At 47.4% G+C, this 18,981-nt stretch overlaps 1 protein-coding gene across 1 annotated transcript in view; it reads right to left on the bottom strand.

The window, feature by feature from the left end:
• Nucleotides 1-14,442, bottom strand: part of NSG2 (neuronal vesicle trafficking associated 2) — a 32,337-nt gene extending 17,895 nt beyond the window's left edge. Inside the window, exons 1-3 of the mRNA XM_066559950.1 lie at nt 14,312-14,442; nt 13,570-13,720; nt 890-1,009 (exon numbers count right to left, since the gene is read on the bottom strand). Coding sequence (XP_066416047.1) covers nt 890-1,009; nt 13,570-13,698 — 249 coding nt within the window. The 5' untranslated portion in view covers nt 13,699-13,720; nt 14,312-14,442. The remainder of the gene's footprint in view (nt 1-889; nt 1,010-13,569; nt 13,721-14,311) is intronic.
• Between the last annotated feature and the right edge of the window lie 4,539 nt (nt 14,443-18,981).

The following is an 18,981-nucleotide window of genomic DNA, read 5'->3' as shown; positions in this document are numbered from 1 at the left end:
CACAACTCTTAAGAGTAAATGATGATGTGGAAGGAGCAGGAATGTCACTGGGCACTGCCCACTTTCTCTGTTTTCTACTCAAAATCATTGATGTTTCCTCTGGCTTTCAAAATGAGCAATCAGATCTCCCATTTCTACCACTGCCATGCTCTGTGGTCTAGAAAAAGCACCAGGTCTTCCCAGTGCAAAGGGAGGAAAAACTGGCAGCTACACATTTGGAGTCTAATTTTAGGAGGAACTGAGCTATTCTAATGTGCTGCAGTCAACAGGAACCGACAGCACTCAATAATTCATGAGTTTCTTTCCATGTTTGAGTAGAGCCTGTTGAAAATTTCCCAAGGAAACATTTTCCATCAGAAAATTCCAATTCCTGTGCAGCAAAACTGCTTACAGGACAGGATAAGCTTGGATTCTTCTCTAATACCTTTTTTCCTATGCATCTTGAAGTAGTTTTTAACCTGCAGTAATATAATAATGATAACAAAGTATTTTAAATATGAAAAGGGTTGACTGGCTAGGAGACAAAAGGAATTTTAAAAGGCTAAACAAAATGTTTCAACCAATCTTCACTTGGATTTTTAAAAATTATTTTTAAACACCAGTGTTTGGGAAGAAAAAGGATTCAAAGTTGGTTTATTTTCAGTTTGGGCTGGAATATATTTTCATCATTTTCTTGGGAAAGAAAAGCATTTTCTACTTGAGATGTAACTAAGAAGGTATTTTCATGCCTGTCCTAAATAAACTCTTTACACTCATGCAGATAAACCTCTCTTTGACCCTGGTGATGAGTGAAGTGTTAAATTTGTTATGTCTTTCCTGTCACTTTGATTCAGTTATTTTAAAACGAATGGAATTTGCATCAGAAGGCAGCAGAACAACCATTTCTTACCTTTAGTCTTTCTGTTACCCCATCAGTGAAACTGACTGTGAATTCAGCAATTTTGGGCACTCTGAGTTTTCCTTTGTTCTTCTGCTCAGGCTGATATTCTGTTCTTGTTTTCACAATTACCTGGAAAATAACAACACTTTTGAGGCTTCTGCCCACAGCAGAGACTTCTGAGTTGTTATCAAAGCCTTTCCATATAAACCATCCCTTGGACCTACACAAGCACCATAAATGAACACAAGCCATCACCCCCTCAGGAATAAGAGAGGCAGATAAATCAGCAGATACACAGAACTAGGACAGTGAGCTTATCACACTGAGCCTTAAAACAGCTGACAGCAAAATGTTGGACACCCACTTTTGTTTAGGAGTATTTAATTTTTATATCCTGCTCAACAGGCAGAAGAACAGCCCATCCTAAAGAAGAGCCTCACTAATTAAAAGCTCTGTCCAAACAAGTTGTGCTGAAGCCAATTTAAATTTAGGCCATTTGGAGTCTCATTCATTCAGGCTCCAGATTATCAATATTTATCTTGTATTATCACCTTGGCTTTTCCCCTAAGATGTGTGTCTGATTAATCCAGGTCCTACTAATCTTATAAAATGAGGTGCCTTACACCAGTGCAGAAGACCCTTCCACTTTCTGGCTCTCCCTTCTGAGCTGCAGCCTGGTGGAAATGAGAAACTCCAGGAGTGGAGGCTGCTCCAGACGAGAGTGACAAGAGTGATCCTAAAGCTCTTAGCTAGAAACAAAACCATGGAGAAGGATTGGAGCAGATTAAGTGAAGCACAAGGTTGAGTTCCCAGCTAATCAAGGACTTATTTCCAATGGAGACAGCAAAGTCTGCTTTGGACCAAAGAGAACCCCAGGTATTTAATCCTCCTGCATTTAATGCATGTGGAAATCAGAGGGAGAGAAAAGCACTGAGGAGTCATAAGCCAATTTTCTGGGTTCAAATGCAAATCATTAAAGACTGATGAATATTTACATCCTCCAGCAAATCCCTCTCAATAGTATTTATTACAGGAGCATTTGCAATATTAATATTTGGTGAGAAGAAGGGATAAAAAGCCACACAAATGTGTTTCTGTGAGCAGCTGGGAGCTCAGGATTTGTGATGACACAATGTTAGAGTTCTGGATACTAAAAATTTTAAACTTTCTGTACTGACAGACTCTGACTCCCAAGAGAACATTACATTTAACCTGAGGCCGTTAAAAAAACTTCCAAAATTGATTGATAACACTAAGATTACAAGTGTGTAGTTAATTAGAAGTGTGTAATATCACAAGGTTAAAAATGTAGAATTTGAAGCTTTAGAATATAGTAATATAAATTGTTAAAAATAGGTTAGAAACGTGTGTAAAATAGTTGATAGATTGTTAACATGTATGAAACAAGATAGAAATTTTAGGGTGGAGGCAAGTTGTTCTTCTTTACCTTCTTCCTCCTTCTTCATGAGTTTAAATAATATTTTGTAATTAGACAGAAAAGTCTGCACTGTGGACTTCAAGTAATTAGTTACTGAGTTAAAAGAAAAAATAATTTAAATGTCATTTCTTAATTAGATCGTTTAGCCTTAAAAAACCTTGTAACAAAAACCAGTTAAACCATTTAATACCTTATTAATGAAAAACTGTAACAACACAACACAGAAGAGGGGAAATGACCAACAGGGACAAGCTTGGGCGGGTTTGGGGTGAGTCCTGACCCTGCTCTGAACCCACTGTTGGATCAAACCCCATTTTGCCCACCCTGCCCAGCACATTGTGGGCAAAATGAAGCAGAGCTCCCTCTGCAGCCAAGACAAAGTGGCCCAGGTCAGCTCTGAGCTCCAAACAAGCCATGACCTCATTTTCTCCCTCCAAAGGAGGCAAACGCACCCTGTGCAGCTGGCCAGCCTTCATTCTGCTCCCTGGCCTTTTGTACACCCAGGACAGTAAATGATGGAGCATCAGCCAGCAGCACCTGCCAGCCAGTGTTCAGAAATTGCTCTCTTTCTGTTTTCAGACAATATCCAATTCTCCCAAATTCATGCTTCCTGCTTGATATAAATCTTAGCAGCAGACGATTTTTAAAATTTATATGAGAGCTTTTCCACAAATTGTAACACTGAGTCTTAATGAACGGCAGAATATAAGAAAAAAATAAAATTAAAACTTTCATTGTTTCTAGCTACAATTTAATTGTCTTCATCATCAACACCAATTTTGTTATGGCTCTTTTTTAATTGTTCCATTTCTCCAATAAGCAGGAAAGTTTGAATAATGCTGTCTGCAGGGATACAGAGTCTGAAAATGAACCCACACAGCCCTTCCTTCACCAGGCATCAGATTCAGGTCCAGCAGCAATTCTGTCACATCTGGGGATAAATAAGCAAGCTCAGGCCCCAGCCAGATCAGAAGGTACTTGAAACACAATTTGCTGACTGTACCAGCAGTGAAATGAGTGTGCACAGAGCCAGTCACCCTGGGCAGTGTTTTGCAAAGGTATCAAAAAGCTTTGGTAGAAGAGGGAAGAAGCACCTTTGCTAAAGGGCTTTTAGCAGGCAGAAGTTAAAAACCTGCTCTCCAGAAGTGTCTTTGTCAGACACCCACTGGAATTACTCAGCAGCAGAAAGGGCAGGCAGTGAAGTCTCCTTTTTAGAGGAGAGCACAGAAATCAAATGACAAAGGTCAAACAGAAAACTGAAAACCTGCAGTGGGGGGGACCATTCAATATAGTGGCAGCAACGATAAAAATGCAATTTTGCTGAGGGCATGGGGTGTACATTGAGGAGAACAGAGCTCCTTCTTGCTCAGTCTCCCACAGGCTAAATAAATCAGCCTGAGCATGGATATGGATTCCACTCTTGCAGAGTTAAAAGTGCAAATTTAGAAAAGGAATAATCAATCTTCTAAAGAAACCTTTCTGCATTTTTAGCCTTTTTTCTTTTTTTTTTTTTTTTTTGCTTGATCCGTTTTCATTTTCCAGCCTTCTGATTTGAGTTGGGTGGGAAAGATTTGCCTTCCCCCATTCCCTGCCATCACTCCTTCTCCACCTTCTTTTTCCATTTTGTCAGCGAGAGGAAAAAAAAAAAAAATTCCTGGCAGTGAAGCCTTGCAGAAATTCCACCCAAATTGCTGCTGAACGTGGAGTAATAAAAGCTCCTGACTCGGCAGTCGGGGCGATGCTCAGCGCTCGTTTATCAGCGCCTGCCCCGAGCAGCTGCAGCCAGCCCGGGTCCCAGCGCTCCCATGGAACAAGGAACATCCATCTCACACCAGGACAGCTTTCCTGGCAGAGCTGCTGCCCTGCACTGCAGCCCACAGCACCACAATCATCCCCAGCCCCTCTCCTCTGCTGGCTTGGGAATTGAAATCAGGGAAAGGGAGGGGGAAAATTGGGGTCCTGGAAAGAAATTCCATCTCCTTCCCTCCTCTGGGATGTTGGAAAAGAGATGCTCTGAAGGGGAACTTCCAGATGGATTTAGCTCAGGGAATCTCCCTGCAGATTATCTTGCTCCTGTGATCTGTTCTTAAAGTTTTCACACCATTTCCCAGCACCTTCAAGCTGCAGGAACTGAGCTGTTCATTGCTATGCAGTAAAGGGGACACCAATAAATTACCTGGGACTTTCTTCATCCTACATCCAAAATAAAGCTGTTCAAAGTTGCTTCCTAGATGGGGTTTGCAGATTGTGAGAATATGAGCAGAGAGAAAAGGTTATGGACCAGCAAAAAGTCACATCTAATTTTAGAAACCCTCACTGCAGTCCTTGCAGCTTCCTCCTTAACCAGGTTTGTTTAGAATTTGAGCTAATTAACCACCAATTCAGCAAAGCACTTAAGCATGCAAGCAGTCCTATTAACATCAGCAGGATGAGCTGGATATTTCAAGTTAAGTGTGCATTTAAGGGCTTTGGCCTATGGAGCTGGCTTCAGGCTCCTTCCCACAGCCACTTCCACCAGGATGCTTGGGGATCCTGGGGAATTCTTCATCGATGGCTCAGGGCTCTGCACACAGCATGACCCCAGCATCCCATATTACTCATGGAGGAGTAGGGGAAAAAAGACCAAAAAATGAATCTCAGTAATGTGCTGAGTCCCACTTGGTGGCTGAGTCAGGAGTTCACACCAGGGCTGGTTCACTGCTCACAATGCACTGTTTTCTCAGACCTTCATTGAGGAGAGAGAATGGCAGCTCCAGCAGATCCTCCATATAATTGTGACGTTTTTGGGATTAGGGGCTAGCAAAGGACGATGGGGTGGGAAGGCAGTCAGACAACCTGTGGAAAATGGCAGCTCTCTGCAGACCTGTGCCCCTCAGCCATCCCAGGTCAGCAGATGCAGCAACATTCCATGTCTGGAAAGGTTTTGACATTCTGTTCTCTTCCTTGGATCTTCTGGTTCCTCATTCCAGCCCCTCAAACACTTCTGAAGAGCTCAGAGCAGCCTGCAGGGAATGGCCTGGAAATTGTGAAACCCCACCACAACAGGACCACGAGCCACATCCATCACCCTGCTCCACACAAGATGTTTCTAATGATGCTGTTTGCTAATACATTTATTGAGTTCCAAACCTAAATGCTCTTATTATTCCAGGCTTTATGCCAGTGCCATGACTGGGATCAATAGGAAATCTTTCCTCAGCTTTAATGGATGCAGGACCATGCACCCTCTCTGTAGTGATGCTTTGGAAAATTATAGGTGTGCTGAGGTGAGAAACAACAGATGACAGTCTGCCTACACCAGCAGGAAATCCATCATCCACAACCTTGAGAAGGTAAACAGTGGGAGAGTGCTGGGAAATCCAGGGATTTGGGCTGCTGAAAGGGAAAAGAAAGCAAGCTTCTAACCAAGTGGGCTATATTAAAAGCATTTGCTGTGAGGAGGAAGGAGCAGAGTAGATGTGAAATGTGACAAATTGAAAAATATCCCATTAAGCATGGAACCTTGAAAAGGATTTTCCAGCAAAGGGATGAAGTAAGTGTTTCGGAAAATGAACTGATATGAATTCTGAGCCTTGTCTCCAACTGGCTAAATCTAACATCATTTATTGCCACTTTATATTTGCATTTGAGCTCTATGGTTTTCCCTGAAGAAATGAGTAATAATATTTAACATAACTGGCATTGTGAAAACTTTAAATTATTCATTTGGAAAAGGACATGCAGCCCTGCTGTAATTCCCACTCCACTGCCTCAGTGCATGTAATATATTGTGGTTCAGGTGCTGCAAAGCGCAAACCATAAAAATTTAAAATACGACTTCCTGGGATTATTAATAATGAAGAGTCTCTCAGTCAGAGGAGCTGTCAGATTGACAGAAGTGATAAACAAAATGTGTTGCTGCTACCAAGGAGAAAGGTTCCCTCCAAGTTCAAAGCTGGACTTTGTAGTCCCACAAAATGGTTGTAACACCCCCACCCGTTTCCAGGCGGATTAGTCAGGCTCACTTTTAAATGAAAATGAGACTCAGCTTCCTTCCCTTCCACATCTTTCTCCACTCCTTGCAGAAACAGAAGGGGAAATATCAACTTCTCACCGGCACCATTGCCATGGTTTCCTTTGTTACCCAACAAAGCACCAGCAGCTGAGCAGGACCTCAGGGCGCAGCAGGGACCAGGTGACAGCAAAAGGTGTCCCCAGCCTAAAGCTGGCACTAAACCTGCTGGGACTGGGGCAGGTTCATCCCGTGTGCTCCAAGCCAAGCAATGGCCAGAACCCAGCACCTGCTCACACAATTCTCCAGCCTAATCCTCACCCAGAGCCAGCTCCAAAGAGCAAATGAGATGTGCACATTGCCAACAGCAGCTGAAGTTAAAATACTTATCACCAAAAGAATAGAGGAAAGGAGATGGGGAAATCATGTTCCAGGGCTTAAAACAATCTCTGGCAGGCTTAGGATGAAACATTGATAGGCATGAGCAGCTCCCTGCAGCATCTCCTGTACCTCCTCCTGACTGTTGCCCTGGCTACTGCCAGAAAATGGATAAAGTGGACAGATCTCAGATTACCTGGCAATCCCCATGCTGCAAATTCCCAGATTTTTAGAGAATTAGGTCTTTAAAGCTTCCTGAAATGATTATGGCTATGACCCATCCTACAGGAATGGCAGCTATGCTTCCAAATCGACAGGATGGACACATCTCAGCAGGCAGGCCTCCCAAAGGCTGATGTTAAAATTGGCATTTGAGATGTAGGTGATGGCATCCTAGTCATTATTTAAATACATAAAGTGCCTGAAATATCAAGCAACAAAGTAAAAATGAAAAAAATGTAAGAAAAAGATGCATTGGATCAAATCCACAGTCCCTGGAGAAAGCCAGGGTCAGTACTCTGCTATTTTTTTACCCCTATCAGCTCATCCAATGGGTGTTGTGCTGGAAATGAGTTTCACAGAGGGTGGTAGGAAAAAAGTGCTCTCCTGACTCAGTGCCAGGAGGATATTCCAGGCATAAGGAACATTGCAAAAGGACAAAGACAGCAAATGTAATCAGCCCTGGCATCACCAGTGACAGGCAGCACAGAATGCAAAGGCTGCACTGGGAGCTGAAAGCAGCTGAGAAGGGCAAGGCACAGCCCCACGAACAAAAGTGGCTCAGAATTTATTCAGCCAAGTCCCCCTACAAATCCCTGCGTGCCCATAACCATCAGGAACCCACAGGATTTCAGTAGGTTCATCCAGGAGAGGGTTTAGCAAAGCAGTCAAAAGAATCAATCACAAATTGGCCAGGCTGAATTAGCAGAGCTCCACTGATTTCCCTTCGGCTGCCCTGATTTACAGCAGCCAAGATTCCTGCCCAGTTCTCTTTTCCAGACCAGTAAGGAACTGGCATGGGGGGTTCCTTTGACAACCTTGCTGAAATCACTTCCACACTCAGCAGTGAGCTTTCATGGTAGAAAAAAGAACAGGCTCAGCCAAGCCTCCATAGCCCAAGAGCCATTCCTGAGTCCATCCCTGCTGTTTCTGCAGGATGCAGCTCCAGGAATTGCAGTGCAGACAAAGCTGGGCTCAAGAGAGGTAATGGAGCTCACAAAGCCAGGCAGCTTTAAAGCCCCTAATTCAGGCACTGATGGCAGAGCACTTAAGGAGGGAGATTTCTGCCCAGGCCACACAAATTCTGGGATGTTCAGGGTGAAGCTCTGCTGCAGCAGCACATTCCCTGAATGATGGGAGGCTGCTGGAAGCTGCTCCAGGTCCCTGTGAGCACCCTGTGAACGGCCCTAGTGGAGGTGTTGGTGTGTGAGAGGAAGGCCAGCACAGAGTGACATCCAAACAGGAGCAGGAACTGCCAAGGACATGAGCAGGGCTGTGCAAATCCTGCAAACAACACCAAGGAGGTTCCCCAAATGCTGCTCTGCCCGAGTGGGATGCTGCAAGGATTTATTACAGCCTAATGAGCACGGGTTCTATATACACATCCAGAGGACAAAGGAATTTGCACAGTGTAGGAGGGGAGCATGAGAAGAAGGCTCAGACTTTGCTATTTATGGGGATGAGGCAGAGTATCCCAAGTGGAGAGAGGAAAGGATGGGGAAAGGCAAGACAGCCTGTTCCTTTTTATTTGTTATTCCCTTTCTTTGTTTTATCCTTGTTTTCTTTCCCTTTGCATCCTCCTCCTCCCTCCCCCTGCCCCGTCACTATCCCTGCCCCATCCCTCCTTTTGTTGCATCCCACCAGCCTCAGCAGCAGAGGAGCAGGAGCCGCCTGTCCCCGGCTGCTGCAGAGCTCCCACAGCTTCCCAGGAATGCTCAGCCGGGAATGCTGGGCTGCCTGCAGCCCCAGCAGGAGCAGCAGCCCCCAAAAGCAGCCCCCGCAGGCTGCACAGAGGGCAGGCTGACACTGCTACCCAGCACTGAGCTCCCAGCAGTCCCCGAGGTACAGGAGCACTCATCCAGCTACTCTGAATTATTCCTGCTCAGCTGGCCAGGAGCAAACGTTATTTTCTGTTAAACCAACAGGGACAGGCTGTGAACGCCAGGGACCCTCCTGATCTCCAGGAACTCTGTGTAAATGAATGGCCTCAGCCACTCAGAGAGGGATGTGGCCAGGGGCAGGAACAGAGGGTGGGGAAAGCATTTGAAGAGAGCTGTTACATCTATTTTTTTTTCTTTTTTTTTTTTTTTCTTTCCTGGGCTTGTGGCAGGAATTTGCCACTAGAGAAATTAATTCTCGAGCCTCCTGATGCATTCAAAATAAAGAACAATGGACCACATGATAAGCCTTCTGCAGCCTTCATCACAAAAGAGGTGTGGATGTTTTTTACAGCCTGACAAGAGCTTTCATGCACTTTTGTGTTATGTAAAATTAGGATTTTACTGCCAGAGCAGAGGCATTTCCTGATGGATTACACTGAAGCGAGCCAAGAGACCAAGGGGTCCCCAGTTGTTGGTTTCATTTCACATTTCAGTGAACAGAATGGTCCCTGAAAAGCTGCACATCTTTCAGCATTATCATTGCCAGGATACAATCACAGCTGAAGCTGTTTGTCTATGCCTTGGAAAACAAGGCAACAGCTCCTCTTTTTCCCTTTGGTCCTAAAAGATAAAAGACTTCTGGGGGTTTTTTTGTTTCATTTTGTTTGTTTGTTTTTGTTTTTTTTTTTTTGCTTTTTGAATCAGAAGAAATGAAATTCAGAGACATAAAAAGCCAGGTCAAGGGCTTTTCATTGTTGATGGGGCTATTATTAGTGTTACATGGATGGACCTCTCCAAAAAGGCCATGCAAAAATGATTTAGGAGCACCTGACTTTGCCTTCTCCTCCAACAGGGGGCAAGGGAAACGCTTGAAGGTTGTCAATAAATATAAATGCACAGCAGGCTTAGCACCTTAAGGGGACAGGGGGACAATTCCTGCCCTGGGTCCCGTTTATCTCCCTGCAGCCACACAAGTGCTGACAGAAGGATGAGAATGCTGATGCTGCAGGAGGAGCAGCACGAGGAGGGGACATCCTGCTTTGGTGGGAGAAGGAAGAAGACATTCCAGTGGCAATTTTAAAAAAGAAAGGTTGCCAAACTGAAGCCTCCTGAAATCCTGCCTGCATTTTTCCAACAGCAGCAAGGTAGAAGTCAGAGGGAGCTGCTAAGCTCTCAGTGCTTTGGAGAACAAGCCTGTTAGGAAAGCACCCCCAAAAGGACAGACAGGAAATTTAAGCACACCTTGAAGAGTTTTCCTTTCTCACCCCCAATATGATTTCTTCAAAGAACTATCTGAAAAGAGCTGGACTTCAGGCTTTACATCACATCAGTAAAAGCCTCATTTTTTAATTCTATCTCCATATCCTTTCTGTGGCAGAGGAACCAGACACAAAAAACACTTGGCAAGAGATGATGGAAGCTCTGGTGAAACACCTACATAGGTTAATGCTGAGAGTCACTTTGAGTGACTCTCAAAGTGATTCAGCTACAAAAATGTCCTTAAGATAAAGACAAAAATCGAGAATTGAAGGTTCTTAAAGCGCAATTTTCAGTCTGTAGATTCCACAGGCTTTGTGGGTTGCTTTTAGGGATCCAACAAACAACAGGTTTGATGTTCTTCCTACCTTGCATGCAGGTATCTAAGACTCAAATGAAACAAAAAACCTATAAAGGAACAGAACGTGCAAATACACACCAGGTGAAGGCATTATTGTAGAGACAGCAGCTGGGCTGTCCAGCACAAGCCTTGTACACTCTTGGATCACTCTCCAAAGCTGTTACTACTTCTCCTCTAGACAGAGCCCTGAGCTGCACCCAAACCTCCCTGCCCTGGTTTTGACGCACCCTGGATTGCCCTGACCCCAGGGTTAGATGCAGGTCATAAACTCAGAGTTTCCTAAATGAAGATCCTTTCTGACAGCGAAGAGAAGCCCAGAAAGGGGAAGGAATACTTAGCAGGGTTGGATCTTTTGAATGTTTCACTTAGAGGGGCTGCCAGGACAATGCACGCTGGCTGTGGAGTGCCGAGGATGGGATGCTGGAGATCGCAGGAAAGCCCCGAGGCTCAGGAGCCCCGCGGAGCTGTCCCCCCACAGGGGACACCGGAGCTGTCCCCCAAAGGTGACACCAGAGCTGTCCCCCCACAGGTGACACCGGAGCTGTCCCCCACAGGTGACACCGGAGCTGTCCCTCACAGGGGACACTGGAGCTCTCCCCCCACAGGGGACACCGGAGCTGTCCCCCCACAGGGGACACCGGAGCTCTCCCCCCACAGGGGACACCGGAGCTGTCCCCCCACAGGTGACACCAGAGCTGTCCCCCACAGGTGACACCGGAGCTGTCCCTCACAGGGGACACTGGAGCTCTCCCCCCACAGGGGACACCGGAGCTGTCCCCCCACAGGTGACACCAGAGCTGTCCCCCACAGGTGACACCAGAGCTGTCCCTCACAGGGGACACTGGAGCTCTCCCCTCACAGGTGGCACTGGAGCTCTCCCCCACAGGTGGCACCGGAGCTGTCCCCAACAGGTGGCACCGGAGCTCTCCCCCCACAGGGGACACCGGAGCTCTCCCCCCACAGGGGACACCGGAGCTGTCCCTCACAGGTGACACCAGAGCTGTCCCTCACAGGTGACACCGCGGCTCGTCGGGCTCTGCTGGCTCCTGCAGCATCCCATGCACCAGGCACAGGAACCCTCAAGATCTCATTCTCCCCGGCTAAAAATCAACTGCTCGGGGAGAAAAGTCAATTTTAGGTGTTTTCTTAACCCAGTCTCTTGACAGCAAGGCAAGTCCAAACAAGAACATACCCTGAAAGACTTGAAGGCCACGTCCACTCCTCCCCAAGGTGACAGCCTGCCTGAATTCAGCAGCAGCTTTGCTTTCTCAAGAACAAAGCTGCAATTTGCCCCTCTCACTTAACCTCTGCCCAAGCTTTTCACCTGAGGCTCAGCTCCTTATTAGCAGCTCTTTCAACAGCCCCTCTGCCCCGGGGTGAACTCACCCCACCAGAACCCCTTCTACAGAGAGCAAAGGAAACAGGTGGTGAATTATTTTGCTTTTATCATAAATAACCTCTCCTCCTGGTGAAGGGATTTCCAGCCTGTTAACTGCGGGCCTGCTGCACGGAGGAGATGAACCACAGCCTGCAGAAATCAATAGCTCTGACTCTAATGAGTTCTGAATCACGCTCAGCACGCCCGGAGATACAGCCCACACTTCCAGCAAAGAAAAATATGGATGTTGGTAGATGCATTGGCAGTAATATATGCTAATGAAGGTAATGTAACCTAACAACACGTGAATTATTGATGTGGGCATGTTTGAACAGAAAAATCAGCAAGGAATCACACCACACTGATCCACGCCAGTGTTTGCTCACCAACAGGCAACTGGAACACACTCTTACCACTCGATCAGCTTGGAAAGATCTTTGTCGGGTAATCCATGTCTCACCTGCTCCACAAGTCATTTAAGTTCCACATTGCCATGTGACACTGGGTGATCTCAACGAGCCCTTTGCATTGGCATCAAAGGAGCAACTTTTACACACCTACGGTTCCCCGAAACTTTTCAGACATTTATGACAAATCATATTGCTTCGCCCGAATTATTTTGCTTAATCTCATTTATCAGAGTCACAGAGAAGGGCTGGCTTAGCCTCTGTTTCACAGCAATTCACAGAAGTCCAACTCTCCCGAACGAAGCCAAGTTGCTCCTGATTGCCATGAGGCACGTGGAGAATGGGACCAGTTCCTTTGTCTGGCACAGCTCTGGCTCCCAGGATGTCAAGGCAGTTGAGTCAGCTCTATCCTAAAATAAACACGGTTTGTCTACCTAGACAGGTTTATCACATCCATCACCATGTTTTCCTAATGTATTTAGGGAAAATTCATTTTGTACCACGGTAAAAGCAGGATATATGCTCAATAACCGTCAGTGTTAATTTTGCTGTTATTCCATTATCCTGCAAGATCTAATCATTCTGTCTGTACCTTGGGGTGGGCTGGCTCCACCTCTGTGGTATCTGGGAACTACATTGCAGACAGGCTTTGTTTTGGTGAGGGCTGTTGGGGAATACGGATTTTTACAGTCTCATCATGTCCTCACCAGGTTATACTGATATGCATCATCCCCACGGGGATGTAGACAAAAGATTTCCTAGTTCACGCTGCAGCCAAAAAATCCCAACACAACCCCGCAGCCAATCGCACATTCCTGGGGGTTTTAGTGCTGCATTCAGGTGTGAGAGACTTGAGAGGGCAGGGGAGAACAATGTCCCCTGCTCGGGGCCAAACGAGTCCCTGAGCTGTGCCCCAGGAACTCAGCCACTCTCGCCAGAGAAATCAGCATCCTCAGTGCCCAAATCAGCTTTTCAAAGCCACAGAGAAGAAAACGGAGCTTAACTGGGATAATTAAAACAGCTGCTTATTTCGGCAGAGTTATCACATTACCTCCTCTCAAAGCAGGCCATTAATCTTACTGATAATAACAGATTGCACCCTGCTCCTCAGTTTCCCCAGCACTTGCAAGAGAAACACACCAAGCTTTTTTTCCCCCGTTGTATTTAGGAATATTTAGGGTTCTTTTTGAGGAGGGAGGGCACTGGGCGACTGCTGCGTGCCTATTTGCCGTGTTTAAGCAGATAAACACACAGTGAAAGATAACCCCTGTTTATTTATTGAATAAATGTGCCACAATTCCCATCACCAGAGCCCAGTGACAAGCCAGGGGCACGTTCGTGTGCACAACCATGCAGGAGCACATTCTGATTTTGTTTTACCTTTTCCGGAGCCGGGAACTGCAGGTGATTTACTTCCAAAGGCGTGATCAAAGGAACTGTCTGAAAACCATCTTCGTTGGATGGTGGTTTGTTGTTCTTGTCGTTCAAATTACTCCCCAGCTTCACCATCCTTGCAGCCGGCTTTCCAGACCTGAAACCGGGGGAGATGAGCAATGTCACCGGGGCAGGGGGAAGGCGACAATTCCTGCCTTGCCCTGCTCGCTTTGGGTTCAGGTGCCTGGGTTACAGGGAATGTCACTTCACTACAGCCACCCCACAAACACCCTCTAAACCCCACAAGCGCCTTCTAAACGTCACCAGCACCCTCTGAACACCACAAAAAACCTTTAAATCCCACAAAAAGCCTTTAAACCCCTCGCTGTCAGCCCAAACACGGCGGATCCCAAAGCGCCGGGAGAGCCACCGGCACTGGTGGGAATGCCACCAACACGACTGGGAATGTCACCAGCACCACCGGGAATGTCACCAGCATCACCGGGAGTGTCACCGGCACCGCCACCACCACGGACACGCAGCGGGACACGGGGACACGGCGCGTCTCGCACTGAGCCCAGGAGGGTTTTTGATGCCCCTCTCCCATTTTTGCAGCCCCCCTTGAAAGTTCAGAACACCCTCCGCTGCATATCCCGGAGCGCTCGGGGGGTCCCCCATCCCATCTCCCCGGGAGCGGCAGCGCCGGCGGTCGGGGCGGGGGTTCTGCGGGCGCGGCTGCGTTACTTACTGCCAAGCAGGCGGCGAGAGGCGGCGGCGGGGCCGGTGTGGAGCCCGCGGTGTCCGCGGGGGGAGCGGTGCTGAAGGGACAGCGCTGCGCTCGCTGCGGCTCCGCCGGTGACTGAGGCGGGCGGGGCGGCGGCTCCTTCCCCCCCCCACCTCCACCGCCCCTCCGCCCTCAGCGCCATTGGCCGCGGCCCCGCGCGCCCCCTGGCGGCCGCACCGCGCGCACAGCGCACGGCGCCCCCTGCAGGCCGCGCGCGTGTGGGAACGGCTGTGCCGCCATGGCCGGGGAGGGGGCACCGGCACCCGCCACACTTCAACGGCGCTGCCCGGGCACGGAGAGCTCCACGGCACTGCCCGGGCACCGACAGCTCCACGGCACTGCCCGGGCACCGGCAGCTCCACGGCACTGCCCGGGCACGGAGAGCTCCACGGCACTGCCCGGGCACCGGCAGCTCCACGGCGGAGGTGATGCTGGGCGGCTTCACGGCGACAAGAGCCCTGCTGTCACCGTCTGGTCCTTGAGCTCTGTGGCCTTCACAACAGGAGCGTGTTCCATTGTGTGTGGGTGTCACACAATGACATGGGATTGTGGAATGGTTTGGGTTGGAAGGAACCCTAAAGATCACCTGGTTCCCCCTCTGCCATAGTCAGGGACACCTTCCACTGTCCCAGGTTGCTCTGAGCCCTGTCCAGCCTGGCCTTGGGCACTGCCAGGGATCCAGGGACAGCCACAGCTGCTCTGGGCATCCTGTGCCAGGGCCTGCCCACCCTCACAGGGAACAATTTCTTCCCAATATCCAACCTAAATTTCCCCTTTCTTAGTGTGAAGCCATTCTCCCTTGTCCTGTCACTCCAGTTCCTGATGCAGAATCCCTCTCCGTGCAGCCCCTTCAGACACTGGAAGGTGCTCTGGGGTCTCCACACAACCTTCTCCAGGCTGAACATCCCAATTTTCTCACCCTGTCCCCACAGGGAAGGTTTCCCAATCCCTTTTTCAGCTTCCTGACCCTCAGGCACCCTCCCCTGTGCCCACTCAGTACCTGACAGGAGGCTGGAGCCAGCTGGGGTCAGTCACCTCTCCCAGCCAACAAGGATGAGAGGAAACAGCCTCAGGTTGCACCAAGGCAGGTTGAGATTGGACATTAGAAAGAGATTGGACATTAGGAAGAATCTCTTCACTGAAAGGGTGGCCAGGGAGAGGCTGCTCAGGGCAGCAGTGGAATCACCATCCCTGGAGGTGTTCAAAAATCGTTTGACAGTTTAACAGACCTGGCAGTGCTGAGTTAATGGCTGGACTCAATGATCTTGGAGGTCTTTTCCAGCCTTAGGGATTCTGTGATTCTCAAATGCTGGCATGGCAGGACAGGACCACAGCCACCATCTCCTGCAGTGGGAGGGTGAGCACTCCTCCTGGAGACACGGGATACTTTGGGATGACTTCAGCCTGATTTGTTTATAAATTTAGAATTTGCCTCCAGAGCTCAAAACTTGGCATTTTTCATGAGACCTAAATATACTCCTTGAAGGCGTGAACTGTTTCCATAATAAAGCCTTTTAGAATTGACTTGTGAAAACTCATTTAAAGCTGTATTTTGGCAGAGTGACGGGAAGTGCTGACTGCAGTGGTAGAGCTTGTTCACAGTACAGAGGGAATAGCTGAGAGAAGGGAGTAGAGAAGGGCAGCTAAGACTACCTGCTACTAACATCACCTTACATGGCCCATTAAAGACCCTGTTTCCAACAGTTTCACCAGTTTTTCATGCTTGAGTTGGAATTTTCTCGATCACATTTCTGGATCAAGCCAAACTTCTACAGTAAATTTCACCCAAGAGGTTTTTTTCTGGGTTCTACAAATACAACTTAACCTTGAACAACTTTTGCTTGGAGTGTTACAAATTTTTGGCAGGTAGTTTTTTGATGTTCTCAGAATATCTGGGCGAAAAAAAATCACTCACATGAGAAGGGAGTTCACATTCAGGAAATTCAGGAATCATTTCTTAAGCAAGGATCCCCTTAGATTTGATCCATCAGAAGTGTGTTCAGCTCAAGACTGAGCAAGATTTCCACTGAAATTACAGCTCCAGGCTGCTGCAGAGCAGACCAGGGAGAGATGCCTACAAAGAAAGCTGGCAGGCTGCATCCCACAGATAGGGAAAGTAGCATTTAGGCTCTATAGGTCTGAGGAAGCATGTAAAAAACCCATTCACTAAGGATTACTGATTAAATTACTGTGATATAATGCTTAAATATTGCAGTAATACCAGAAATCAGCCATCCATGCCCACCTGGGATAGGATCTGTGCAGAGATGCAGGAAGTTATGCACCCTGCAAAGTCCTTTTCTCATGTCTCTCTGCTGGTTTGGCCCAGGATGATCAGGAGGACCTTCAAAATGTGGAGGCTGTAAGAAAACCCAAGAGCCCACACTTTGCAAGTGATGCCAGAAGTTTGGTCTCATCCCAGACCCTGACCCTGTCAGAGCATTTGGTGCTCCTAGTGCCCAAGGCAGGGACAGCAAGGACAGGAGGCTGTTTCCACTTGGGTTCTGAATAACTCTCATGGGTGGAGACACAAATGCTCTGGGATTAAACCTGTTCCAGTGTTTAGTCACCCTTACAGTAAAGTAGATTTTCTCATGTTTAAATGAAATTTCCTGTGTTTCAGTCCCTTTGTCCCTTTTGCTGTCACTGGGCACAGCTGAGAAGAGGCTTCTCCAGCCTGGCAATCCCAGCTCCATCAGCCTCTCCCAGAGGGGCAGGTGCTCCAACCAAGACAGTGCAATTACAGCAACTCTTTCCCCAAATTCCAGTATATTACATTATAGGATCTGAAGTGATTTCACCCTCCACAAGATCTATACTTACCTCCCATTGAACATATGGATTTGAACTACCCTAGCTCCTCTGTCAGCAAAATGGCTATTTTTAATGGAGGCAATAGGAAAAATTATTACATAATGCAAAGGAAACATTGCATTGCAACTCCATGAAAATGGCATTGGGGTTTTCCACCTTTATCTGGTAATTACCAACTTGAGGGCTCTGTTGAAATGCAAAGTGATGTCTTTCATAGCTTTCAAATGCATCCTGTGATCTAAATGCCAAATAATTTTCATTCACGTCAACACTGGCAATGAATATCCTGCTTAGCCAAAATATTACATTAATGACACCTAAGCTGCTGCTCTGACTTCAGAGAGGTCTTAAGCAACACTTCACAAACACAGTGATGTGAAATCTCCAGAGCCACCTGTGCAAACCCATGGAAACTGGGGTTGCATCATGAAAAAATAAGATTGCAAATAAGGTTACCTGCTTGTTCCACACCTCTACTCAGTTTAACTCACAGAGTTTAATATATTAACTTTTTTTGGTTATGCCTGAATACTCTTCATGGTAACAAACCTAAGGGGCAATGAGAGGAATCCCCTTGCCTCTTGTGCAGTGCCCCCATTGACAAACACCTTTCCTGTAGCTGCAAATCTCCTGATAACTAAAACCAGAGCTCAGCTCTGCTGCAGATATTCCATGTGACCCAGAGAACCCAGCTCAGCATGGCCAGCACTCCAGCGCTGGCACCAGGAACCACTTTTCTCCCAAAAGCCTTCTACTTCTGAGTGCCAGCAGCAAGACCCTGTGAAAAATGAGCAGATGCTGCTTTTACCTTTTGACTTTTCAGGGTGCAAGCACATTTTAAGCAACCTTCTTCACTGGCACCATCTGAGAATTTTGGCAGTGTGGTGGAGGGAGATGAGCAGAGAGATCTCCAAAGCCTCCCTTGGAATTACATCCAGTAACTTCCATTTCCTCCACGAGACTGAACAGCCCTGTGACTACTTCAGGTCAGTGTGGCCCATTTCAGTTTGAAAATACTTCTTTGCAAAATCCCTCTCTCACAACAAACAAACAAACAAACAAACAAACAAACAAACAAACAAACAAACAAACAAAGACACTACCAGGAGTACATTTACTTAGCAGGATGCTTCACGGCAGAAATAGATGTCTGAAGTTGCCAGCAAGATGCTAAAAGTGAACATTCTGTAGGGACAACATTAAAGCAAGCCCAAGTGAGTATGAGAAATCAGAGTAACACACAGATTTTCTTACAGAGCCAATTCAGAGCCTGACATTTCCGCCCACACAGCACAGCTCAGTGACAGGCAATAAGACACAGCAGCAATATGAGCAACAGGAGACTCCAGAGGAATAAACAATATATTTCTTCTGTCAACAAAAATATATGCCTCTCTTTATTCCTTTCATAAGTCTCCCACAATTATTAATGCTCTGGGTTTGTGTGGCAGGGGGGCTGCAGGGGTGGCTTCTGTGAGAAGCTGCTGGAAGCTTCCCCCATGTCCCCAGAGTGGGTCCAAGGGGGTAACACCTCTGGAAAATAGATTTAAGGGTAGAACTGCACAGCTGCAGGCAGGAGAGAGGAGTAAGAATGTGTGAGAGGAACAGCTCTGCAGACACCCAGGAGGAGGGGAAGGAGATGCTCCAGGTGCCAAAGCTGAGATCCCCCTGAAGCCCAAGGTGAAGCCCAAGTGAAGCTGAGCCCAGGAAGAAAGGAGGGTAACAGGGCTTGGGTATAAACATTTCATTTCATTGCAGCTTGTAAACAAAACATCAGTCACAGCACAGTTCAGCCTCTCCCCACTTCAAGCCTGAACACA

The sequence above is a fragment of the Molothrus aeneus genome, chromosome 15, assembly GCF_037042795.1.
Source record: "Molothrus aeneus isolate 106 chromosome 15, BPBGC_Maene_1.0, whole genome shotgun sequence".
Taxonomy (NCBI): domain Eukaryota; kingdom Metazoa; phylum Chordata; class Aves; order Passeriformes; family Icteridae; genus Molothrus; species Molothrus aeneus.
Note: the sequence above shows the minus strand (reverse complement) of the source record. Positions and strands in the feature narration are given on the sequence as shown.